This window comes from Corylus avellana, chromosome ca1 (assembly GCF_901000735.1).
Source record: "Corylus avellana chromosome ca1, CavTom2PMs-1.0".
Taxonomy (NCBI): Eukaryota; Viridiplantae; Streptophyta; class Magnoliopsida; order Fagales; family Betulaceae; genus Corylus; species Corylus avellana.
In genome coordinates, this window is record NC_081541.1 from 12,420,875 (window position 1) to 12,432,664 (window position 11,790).

The 11,790-nt window shown below is 34.5% G+C and overlaps 2 protein-coding genes across 2 annotated transcripts; both read left to right on the plus strand.

Annotated features, from left to right (window-relative positions):
• Positions 1-2,551: 2,551 nt before the first annotated feature.
• Positions 2,552-3,249, plus strand: LOC132189504 (major strawberry allergen Fra a 1.05-like). Its single transcript, XM_059604249.1, has 2 exons — positions 2,552-2,735; positions 2,830-3,249. Exons 1-2 carry the CDS (start codon positions 2,552-2,554, stop codon positions 3,123-3,125), a joined length of 480 nt encoding a protein of 159 aa, XP_059460232.1. The 3' UTR covers positions 3,126-3,249.
• A 4,611-nt stretch (positions 3,250-7,860) lies between these two features.
• On the plus strand, positions 7,861-8,617 carry LOC132190413 (major strawberry allergen Fra a 1.04-like). The gene is made up of 2 exons (XM_059605403.1): positions 7,861-8,115; positions 8,210-8,617. Exons 1-2 carry the CDS (start codon positions 7,932-7,934, stop codon positions 8,503-8,505), a joined length of 480 nt encoding a protein of 159 aa, XP_059461386.1. The 5' UTR covers positions 7,861-7,931; the 3' UTR covers positions 8,506-8,617.
• The last annotated feature ends 3,173 nt before the right edge of the window (positions 8,618-11,790 follow it).

Genomic DNA, 11,790 nt, shown 5'->3' on the forward strand with positions numbered 1-11,790 from the left:
ATAAGAGAAATTGAAGAGCCTTCTATGCGGCTGCCAAATTGCGTCAAACATATATTAATAAATAAATAAATAAATAAAAATTTTGTTTTTTTTTTTTTGTTAGTTAAATTTCTATGAATTAATATTTAGTTTTTAATGCCTCAAAACTTGTTTTTTTATTCAAAACTAAAACTTAAGGTGTAAGGTTAATTCTTTATGGATGGTATCACTCAAAAGGGATTTGATTATCATAAATTTAGTACTAATGCCTCAAATTTCATATTAATACCTCAAATTTAGTGCTAATAGTTCAAATTTAGATTCCCCTTTAATATCTTTATTCTTCAATTTTTTTTTAAATAAAAATAAATAAATAATAATAATAATAAAAAAAGTAAAATGTTTGACGCTTGGCTGCCTCATGGCAGTCGGAAATCTCTATTCGAAATTGAATCAACAGTTGTAACTAATAAAACATGATAATAGGAGAAACAATTATCTATTTAAATTAGAAACGGTTAAAACAAAATAATAGGAAAACGGTTATTTATTTAAATTTCTAAATTTTATTTTTCCTGAAATAATTTCACCAATAATAAAATTGTTGGAAAAAATTAAAGGTGTGGGAAAGAAGAAATTAATTAATAAAAGTATAACATGAATAGAATAGGAATTTGTTGAAGTATGGACAATAAGGTGACTCTTACTCTATCTCTTAGATAAATATTGCTTCTCGGAGTCCCACTTGTACAAGAAGTTTTGGAAAAAAGAATCGACCAATTTTATCCTCATTAGGGGTGGGTGGGAGTCGGGGCAGGGTGGATATCGGCCATTACCCCTACTCAATCTTCGCACTGGCATTTGAAAAATCTTACCCGCTACGTGGACACAGTGAACCCTATCTACTTTCGTTCGGGTTGAACGGAGTGAATACTGTGGGTTGGGTTCGTTGGGTCGAGTATTATGGGCAAGACTTATTTTTCTTGGTTTTTTTTTTTTTTTTCTTTCATTTTTTATCATCTGAGAGAGTGAGCAAGAGAGAGAGCCGTCGAGAGAGAGAAAGAACCCGCGAAGAAGAGAGAGCCTACGACAGAGAGAGAGTGCGAGATGGAGATAGAGAGAGATAGAGAGAGTGAGAGAGAGAGAGAGAGAGAGAGAGAGAGAAAGACGGCGACAGAGAATGAGAGCGAGATGGAGACAGAGCAGAGAGAGAGAGCGAGATAGCAGAGAGAGTGAGAGGCGAGAGTGAGAGAAGGAAAAAAAAAAAACGGAGAGGGATTGAGGGGGGCGGCAGCTAGAAAAAGAGAAGAAGATGAAAAACTAGAGGGTTTTTTTATTTATTTATTTTATTTTTCTTTTATTTGCTAAAGCAGGGCAGGGTGAGTACCCGCGCCCCAAAATATTTTATACCTGAAACCCGCCCCGTCATGCACGGGTTGGAAGAAGTCCAACCCGTATCCGCAAAAAAACACCCAAATCTGGGCGGGCGGGAGGCAGGGCGGGTTTGCTGAAAATATGAGCGAGGCAGCCGCCTTTATTGAATGAAAGTCAATTGTCAAGTTTAGGAAAATTAGAAAATGGTACACATGACTAGTTAAGCTTTCTAACAAAAATAGATATGCGATTTTTTAAAGAATAAATCTTTTATTCACACTATAATTGGCATGACATGAGTTAAATAATTGCTTACAAAAGTGAAACGTTTTACATTCATTCAGCTCATTCCATGCATGTCACTAGTATAAAATGAGTGTAAAGTATATCAGTACTCTTGTATTAAATGTCAAATACATCAGTACTCTTGCATGTTAAGTGCTTACTCTCAAGTGAATACTTTTTGACATGGCAGTAAAAATCACTTTTAAATCTAAAATTCATTGAAAATCCAGTGTTTCACTTTAATTATTAATCAATAAGCCCAGAAAGTCCTCATATAGTGTTCTAATATTCAAGTAATTAAATCAATAAGTGGTTAGCTGATCCATAATTTTCTTTTTCTTTTTCACATTTTGAAGAACATTCGGGTTTAGTAGTAAAAGAAATAGTCGAGGTTAACACATAAATTGGAATCAAGTGGGTTACTTTTATAAACAATTTATGCCCGTGCATTCTCCTTGACTAAATTACAAATCCTTCTCTTACAAAATTATTATTTATTTTTCATAGTGGGGACATAGAAAAAGAATTATTTGAAACTAGTTAAAATTCTTTCAACTACAAGGGGCACAATCACACAAGCTAACCTTGAGGTTAGCACATAAAATTGGAATCAATTGGGTTACTTACTTTCATAAACAATTTCTGACAGTGCTTTCTTTGACTAAATTACAAACCGTTCTGATCTCTCAAAATTATTATTTATTGTCATAGTGGGGACATAGAAAAACAAATATGTGAAACTAATTAAAATTCTTTGAACTACAAGGGACACTTTCACACAAGCTAAACCTTGTGGCTTGCGCCTTGGATTATAAATACCACCCTCTAGTCCTCATATATCTCCCAACCTCAAAAACTCTCCACTTAATTATTAACATTCTTTCTCACATCACTTCCAAAGTCTTAACTCATCATGGGTGTGTTCACTTATGAAACCGAGAACACTTCAGTTATCCCTCCGGCTAGGCTGTTCAAGAGCTTTGTCCTAGATTCCGACAACCTCATCCCAAAGGTTGCTCCAAAGGCCATCAAGAGCATTGAAATCATCGAAGGAAATGGAGGTCCCGGAACCATTAAGAAGATCTGCTTCGATGAAGGTTAATTTCTACAACAATAATCTCCAAGGAGTTGTACGTTTTGTGTTTCATAGCATGCATCATATATATACATTATGTTGTCAATATTTTGCAGGCAGCCAATTCAACTACATAAAGCAAAAGGTTGATGAGATTGACCAAGCAAACTTTTCATATCGCTACAGTGTGATTGAAGGCGATGCCTTGTCCGACAAACTGGAGAAAATCAATTACGAGATCAAGATAGTGGCATCCCCTGATGGAGGATCTATCTTAAAGAGCATCAGCAAGTACCACACCACAGGAGACCATGAGCTCAAGGAAGAGCAAATTAAGGCTGGAAAAGAGATGGCCTCAGGACTTTTCAAAGCTGTTGAGGGCTACCTCTTGGCACACCCTAATGAGTATTAATTAAGGCTAATTGTGTGGTGGTTATATTAATTTGCTTATTTCCGCCATCACGTGTTAAGGTGGTGGCTATCAATTTGTTTTGTGCGTAGTCAAATTGTTTTGGCTTGCTAATAAAGGAGTTTGCGGCTCAGAGCATCTTCAGCAGTGTAGTTAAAAGGGAGATATTAGCTACATTTAGCTATTTTTGCCCTTTTTTTTGCTCCAACAGAATAGCTTCATATTAGCTATTATACCGTAATTGCTACAGTGAATAGCTTCAGATTGCTATTCACTGTAGCATACTAAATTGTTGAATATAATATTATTTCCACATTATTTTCTCTCTCCCTCAACGTTTATCTCTCCTCTTTTCTCTCCTCTCCCTCCCTCAACGTTTCTCTCTCCTCTGTTCATGAATTTATGATTCAAATCAAATCTTTTGAATCACTAAAAACTCCCCCAAAAAAATTGAATAGCAAAGCGAAAGTGAGAGAGAGAGAGAGCTAATTGCAGAGCTGGCCATAGGGGGTTTGGGTTGGCTTTGGGTTAAAAGGAAATAGCTAGTCATGGGAGGTTTGGGTTTGGGTTGAGAGGGAAGCGGCAGAGCGAGAGTGAGAGAGAGAGATAGAGAGCTAATTGCAGAGCTGACCATGGGGGGTTTGGGTTGAGAGGGAATAGCTGGTCATGAGAGGTTTGAGTTTGGGTTGAGAGGGAAGAGTGAGAGAGAGGGAGAGAGAGAGAGAAAAGTGAAAATAAAAATAAAGAAAGATTAAAAAATAATATTTAAAAAAAATAGAGAATTAAATAAAGAATCCGTTGGAGTTGATATTAAAAACTGAGTAGCTAAAATAGAAAATTGTGTTTTTTGACTAGGTAAAATACCTCTTACTGTTGGAGATGCTCTCATGAGATTGTAAGGTGGTTTTGTAAGTTTTTCTACTTGAAAGAGAAACGTGAATGGTTGTCGTAATAACTTCAACACATGCATAATGAAATCATTTTGTTTGTTGATGCAATTTTTTGGACAATTTGCCCGACAATGGGTCACTTGCAAAATAAATAAATAAATAAAAACACTGATAATGGTAACAGCTAAAAAAATATTAATCATTTAATTAATATTCTAACATAATTGATACCTATCTAATTAAGCATTAAAACCCCTTGCATATATATGAATCTTAAGACCAAAAAATAAATAAATTAAGATCATAGAAGACATTTCTTTTTTTTTCTTTTCTAAGCAAATGAGGAAAAGGCTACAAGGGGGAGATCATAAAAGAAATTTGTGTTAAAAATAAATAATAATAATAATAATAATAATAATAATAATAATAAATAATTAAAAAAAAAAAAAAAAAAAGCATCATAGAAGAACTTACTTGTGTAAAAAATTATAACACATATTGCTTGGCATTTATGTGAAGTGATGTTTAACTTGGATCGATCTCGAATGTTAGTACAAGCACTACAAAAAATGGATTTTTTTCTTGACTGTGTATTTTTTACGTGTTTGGTGGCTTGACACGTCAATAATTATACATCTCTTTGTGGTTAAATTGGTAATGTTTCAAAGAAGAGAGTGCCACATAATAAAATAAATAAATAAATTTAAAGAAAAAAAGAGAGAGAGAGAGAGAAAGAAAGAAAGTCAAGCAGTTAGCATATATAAGGCCCAACTCACAGCCCAAACCCCCAAACTATTGCTTTAAAGCAAGCAATGTTTAAATTATTTCATAAAATTAAAATTTCGAAATTTAAATAAATAACCGTTTCCTATTATCATGTTTTAATAGTTTCAAATTTCAAATAGATAATTGTTTCTCCTATTATTGTGTTTTATTAGTTACAACTGCAATTTCAATTTCTCCTATTATCATGTTTTATCAGTTTACAAATACTATTTCAACGGTCACACTTTAAAATAGTCTCAAACTGATATTTCAACTATTATAAACTGGTTCTCGGATTATATAAAATTAATTTATAATTTTTTCCAGCAGTTTATATAGATATTTATATTTTTTTCTTTTCTTTTCCTTTGTTCTTCTCTTCGATCTTTTCGTACTCATTTATGTTACAAAATTTCTTGTTTTGAGTAGTGTTCAGAATTTTGCAATTTGCACGTTACATTTCCGCAGAATTGTATCCAGGGGACCCTTTTGCAAAACTTCTTATACAAGTTGGAGGTACTATTATAATCTAAGATATACGAGTAACTATCACCTTACTATCCAAACTTCAACAAATTCTCGTTTCATTTCTTTTCTACTTCTATTAATTCCTTCATTCCCACACCTTTGATTTTGTCCAAAAAGTTTATTATAACAGCAGTTATACAACTTATAAAATATGATAATAGGAGAAATTGAAGAGTCCTACTATGCAGCTGGCAAAATTTGGCATCCTAGCGTCGGACATATATTAAAAAATAAATAAATAATAAAAATTTTGTTTTTTTTTTTTGTTAGTTAAATTTCTATGAGTTAATATTTAGTTTTTAATGTCTCAAAACTTGTTTTTTGATTCAAAACTAAAACTTAGGGGTGGAAGGTTAACCCTTTAGGGATGGTATCACCCAAAAGGGATTTGATAATCCTAAATTTGGTGCTAGTGCCTCAAATGTGCTAATACCTCAGATTTAGTTGTAATACCTCAAATTTGGATTCCCCTTTAATATCTCTCTTCAACAATTTTTTTAAAATTTAAAAAAAATTTAAAAAAAAAAGTAAAATGTTTGACGCTTGGCTGCCTCATGGAAGTGGGAAATCTCTATTCGAAATTGAAACAACAGTTGTAACTAATAAAACATGATAATAGGAGAAACAATTATCTATTTAAAATTAGAAACTGTTAAAACATAATAATAGGAAAACGGTTATTTATTTAAATTTCTAAATTTTATTTTCATGAAATAATTTCTCCAATAATAAAATTGTTGGAAAAAATCAAAGGTGTGGGAATGAAGAAATTAATTAATAAAAGTAGAACATGAATAGAATAGGAATTTGTTGAAGTATGGACAATAAGGTGACTGTTACTCTATCTCTTAGATAAATATTGCTTCCCGGAGTCTCACTTGTACAAGAAGTTTTGGAAAAAAGAATCAACCAATTTTATCCTCAGGGGTGGGCGCGGGTCGAGGCAGGGTGGATTTTGGCCATTTCCCCTACTCAACCCGTACCCTGCGGGTTTGAAAAATCTTACCCGTTACGCGGACACAATGAACCCTATCCGCCCGGGTTCGGGTTGAACGGGGCGGATGCTGCAGGTTGGGGTGGTAGGGTCGAGTATTATGGGCAAGGCATATTTTTCTTGGTTTTTTTTTTTCTTTCATTTTTTTTCATATGAGAGAGTGAGAGAGACAGAGAGAGAGAAAGACAGCGACTGAGAATGAGAGCGAGAAGGAGATAGAAAGAGCAAGACAGAGACAGAGAGAGTGCGAGACAGAGACAGAGAGAGCGAATTTGAGAGCCAAAGCATAAAGAGAGCGAGACAGCAGAGAGAGTGAGAGTGAGAGAAGAAAAAATAAATAAATAAATAAAGGAGAGGGGTTGAGGGGGGCGGCGGCTAGAAAAAAGAGAAGAAGATAAAAAACTAGAGCTTTTTTTTATTATTATTTGCTAATGAGGGGCTGGGCGAGTACCTGCGTCCCAAAATATTTTATACCTGAAACCCGCCCCACCCTGCATGGGTTGGAAGAAATCCAACCCATACCCGCAAAAAAAACACAAATCCGGGCAGGCGGGCGGGGCGGGTTTGCAGAAAATATGAGCGAAGTAGCCGCCTTTATTGAATGAAAGTCAATTGTCAAGTTTAGGAAAATTAGAAAATGGTGCACATGACTAGTTAAGCTTTCTAATGAAAATAGGTATGCGATTTTTTAAAGAATAAATCTTTTATTCACACTATAATTGGCATGACATGAGTTTAATAATTGCTTACAAAAGTATAACTTTTTACATTCCACGCATGTCACTGGTATAAAATTAGTGTAAAGTATATCAGTACTCATGTATTAAATGTCAAATGCATAAGAACTCTTGCATGTTAAGTGCTTACTCTTAAGTGAACACTTCTTGACGTGACAGTAAAAATCACCTTTAAATCTAAAATTCAATGAAAATCCATTGTTCCACATTAATTATTAAGCAATAAGCCCAGAAAGTGCTCATATAGTGTTCTAATATTCAAGTAATTAAATCAATAAGTGGTTAGCCCACCTGATCTATAATTTTGTTTATCTTTTTCACATTTTGAAGAACTTTTGGGTTTAGTAGTAAAAGAAGTAGTCGAGGATAACACATAAGTTGGAATCAAATGGGTTACTTTTATAAACAATTTCTACCCGTGCTTTCTCCTTGACTAAATTACAAACCCTTCTCTTACAAAATTATTATTTATTTTTCATAGTGGGGACATAGAAAAAGAATTATTTGAAACTAGCTAGTTAAAATTCTTTCAACTACAACGGACACAATCACACAAGCTAACCTTGAGGTTAGCACATAAAATTGTAATCAATTGGGTTACTTACTTTCATAAACAATTTCTGACGGTGCTTTCTTTGACTAAATTACAAATCCTTCTGATCTTTCAAAATTATTATTTATTGTCATAGTGGGGACATAGAAAAACAAATATGTGAAACTAATTAAAATTCTTTGAACTACAAGATAGGGACACATTCACACAAGCTAAACCTTGTGGCTTGTGCCTTGGATTATAAATACCACCCTCTAGTCCTCATATATCTCCCAACCTCAAAAACTCTCCACTTAATTATTATCATTCTCTCTCACATCACTTCCAAAGTCTTAGCTCATCATGGGTGTGTTCACTTATGAAACCGAGACCACTTCAGTTATCCCTCCCGCTAGGCTGTTCAAGAGCTTTGTCCTAGATTCCGACAACCTCATCCCAGAGGTTGCTCCAAAGGCCATCAAGAGCATTGAAATCATCGAAGGAAATGGAGGTCCCGGAACCATTAAGAAGATCTGCTTCGATGAAGGTTAATTTCTACCACAATAATCTCCAAGGAGTTGTACGTTTTGTGTTTCATAGCATGCATCATTTATATACATTATTTTGTCAATATTTTACAGGCAGCCCAATCAGCTACATAAAGCAAAAGGTTGATGAGATTGACCAAGCAAACTTTTCATATCGCTACAGTGTGATTGATGGCGATGCTTTGTCCGACAAACTGGAGAAAATCAATTGCGAGATCAAGATAGTGGCATCCCCTGATGGAGGATCTATCATGAAGAGCATCAGCAAGGACCACACCATAGGAGACCATGAGCTCGAGGAAGAGCAGATTAAGGCTGGAAAAGAGATGGCCTCAGGACTTTTCAAAGCTGTTGAGGACTACCTCTTGGCACACCCTAATGAGTATTAATTAAGGCTAATTGTGTGGTGGTTATATTAATTTGCTTATTTCCGCCATCACGTGTTAAGGTTGTGGCTAGCTATCAATTTGTTTTGTGCGTAGTCAAATTGTTTTGGCTTGCTAATAAAGGAGATTGCGGCTCATGAGATTGTATGGTGGTTTTGTAATTTTTTCTACTTGAAAGAGAAACGTGAATGCTTGTTATAATAATTCCAACACAAGTACAATGAAATCATTTTGTTTGTTTATGCAATTTTTGGACAATTTGCCCGGCATTGGGTCACGTGCAAAATAGAAGAAAAAAAAAAAAAAAAAAAAAAAACATTGATAATGGTAACAAAAAAAAATATATATTAATCATTTAATTAATATTCTAACATAATTGATACCTATCTAATTAAGCATTAAAATCCCTTGTGTATATATGAATCTTAAGACCAAAAAAAAAAAAAAAGATCACAGAAGAATTTTTTTTTTTCTTTTTCTAGGCAAATGAGGAAAATGCTACACAGGGGAGATCATAGAAGAACTTACACGTGTATAAATGTGTTAAAAAAATAAAAAAATAGTTGAAAAAAAAAGCATCATAGAAGAACTTACTCATGTAAAAAATTTTAACACATATTGCTTGGCGTTTATGTGAAGGGATGTTTAACTTGGATCGATCTCGAATGTGAGTGCAAGCACTACAAAAAATGGATTTTTTTTCTTGATTGGATATTTTTTACGTGTTAGGTAGTCTAACACGTTAATAATTATTGACGTGGCAAATTCAATAAGTTTTTCTTAACGTATCAGTAAGTACCACGTCAGTAATTAGTGACGTGGCAAAAAGTGTGTTACTATAGACACGTCAAAAAATCTTCTGTTTTTTTTTTTTTTTTGTAGTGAAGTGGGTTTTTGGTACGATTTCTTAACATATTGTGTTAAAGAATTTTAAAAATTAGCATACATCTCTTTGTGGTTAATTTGGTAATATTTGGAAGAAGAGAGTGCCACATAATAAAATTAATTAATTAATTAAAAAAAGGGAGAGAAAGAAAGTCAAGCAGTTAGCATATATAAGGCCCTACTCACAAGCCAAACTATTGCTTTAAAGCAAGCAATGTTTAAATTATTTCATGAAATTAAAATTTCGAAATTTAAATAAATAACCGTTTTCCTATTATCATGTTTTAATAGTTTCAAATTTTCAAATAGATAATTGTTTCTCCTATTATTGTGTTTTATTAGTTACAACTGCAATTTCAATTTCTCCTTTTATCAGTTTACAAATACTATTTCAACGGTCACATTTTAAAATATTCTCAAACTGATATTTCAACTACTTTTTTCTTTTAAGAAAAAACTCTAAAAAATCTCATTCCAAAAAAAATCAAAGTGAGGGGATTTATAGTTCCCTCTCAATAATATCACAGATACAGCTGGGGGTATTACCGACCTAAGTCCTATCTATGAAAGTGTCGACTGCCAATTTAGCCAACATATGAGCTGCCATGTTTGCCTTTTGATCCACATGTTGACAACTCCAGCCATGAAAAGACTGCAACACCCTCCGGATATCTTCAATTATATGTCCATATTTGCACCAATTCCTTCCAAGAGAATTAATCCCTTTTACAATTATCTATGCATCTCCCTCCATAACAATACATAACAAACCCAATTCCTTACCAAAAGACACTACAGAAAAAGATGCCAGAGCTTCACCTATAGTTGGATCAACACAACCCTTCCGTGAGACTACTCTAGTAGCTACAAACCTACCATCTGAATCACGAATCACAACGCCCATACCAAAGTTGTCCATTGCCCGATTGAAACCCACATCCCAATTAATCTTGAATGAACCCGCAGCAAGTTTTGTCCATAATGAAGATGGTCTCATTCGTTCCTGCGTCACTGCTAGAGTAGCTAACATATTTGCTTGACTGAACTCAACCATTGCCTGGTTTGTTAACCGAACCAACTCATTTGGATCAGTAAAACTTTCCCCGTGGATCACCCCATTGCTCCTCATCCAAATATTCTTTGACTGTCTAGTAAACACAGTGAGCATTTCCACACCTCCCTTCTCATATATTTCTTCTACAAGTTGCAAGAAGTCCAAACCTGAAGAATTAAATTTCTGAAAAAAACACTTCTCTAGCACTCCACACATCAAAGGCCGAAGGACAAGGCCACAAAATGTGAGTGGCCATTTCTGATACAAGACCACATATAGGACATTGGGAATCCAACAAAATATTTTCCTCTTCAAAAGATTATCACATGTCGGAAGAATATTATGACGAACTCTCCATAGAAAATTCTTATCAGAATTGGGCATCTTAAGCTGCCATAGAACCCTCCAAATCTCACTTTCCTCCACTTGTCTAGAACACCCCGGTTTACTCCTTTGTTCTAACTCCATAGCTAAATGATATGCACTACGAACTGTAAACATCCCAGAATCAGTACCCCTCCATATCCTCACATCTGGATTTCCCACACCACTTATAGGAATAGAAGCAATAGCCCACACCTCCTCCGTATTGAAATTATCTCTCAGGCGTTGAAAGTCCCACCAATTTGTGTCAGTATCAACTAGTTCCCAAACCCTTGCTGTGGCAAACATCAATCTTGGTTGAGTTTGAATCATAAAAGTAGTTGGGGTTGGGATCCATTTTTCTCCCCAGATTCTAGCCTTCACCCCATCTCCTATTCGCCATAAAAGCCCACTTTCAAGAAGATCAACTGCACCCTGAATGCTTCTCCATGCATATAATGGCTTTAAACCCAGCCGAGCCTCCAAAATTGAGCCTGTTGGATAATACTTAGCCCTTAGGATTTGAGCAGGTAAACTATCCGAGTCATGAAATAATCTCCAGCATTGCTTAGCTAAAAGGGCCTTATTAAAACACATAAGATCCCTAAAACCCATTCCCCCCCGAGACTTAGAAACTCCCTGTAACATCCCCAGCCCGTTAAGGCTGAGTTTGCCACTTTTCTTCTTTTATAACAAAAATTCTTGCAAAGATCTATAAGGTTTATCAGAGTTCTTGATTTTAAAAGATACAATAAATGCATAAAACATTATTCAAGAGATTTTATTACAAGTGAAATTAGAAAACATTAAACTTTAGTTGCGGAATATCATATTATTACAATCAATGATATGAAAAGACTTTGAAAATTAATAATTATTCCCATCCCCATTCCGGCCTCCTATTCCAGCATCATTTCTACCTGAAAACAAGAAATAAAACTGAATGAGCCCAAAGGGGGCCCAGCAAGTAAAATCCACAACCATAA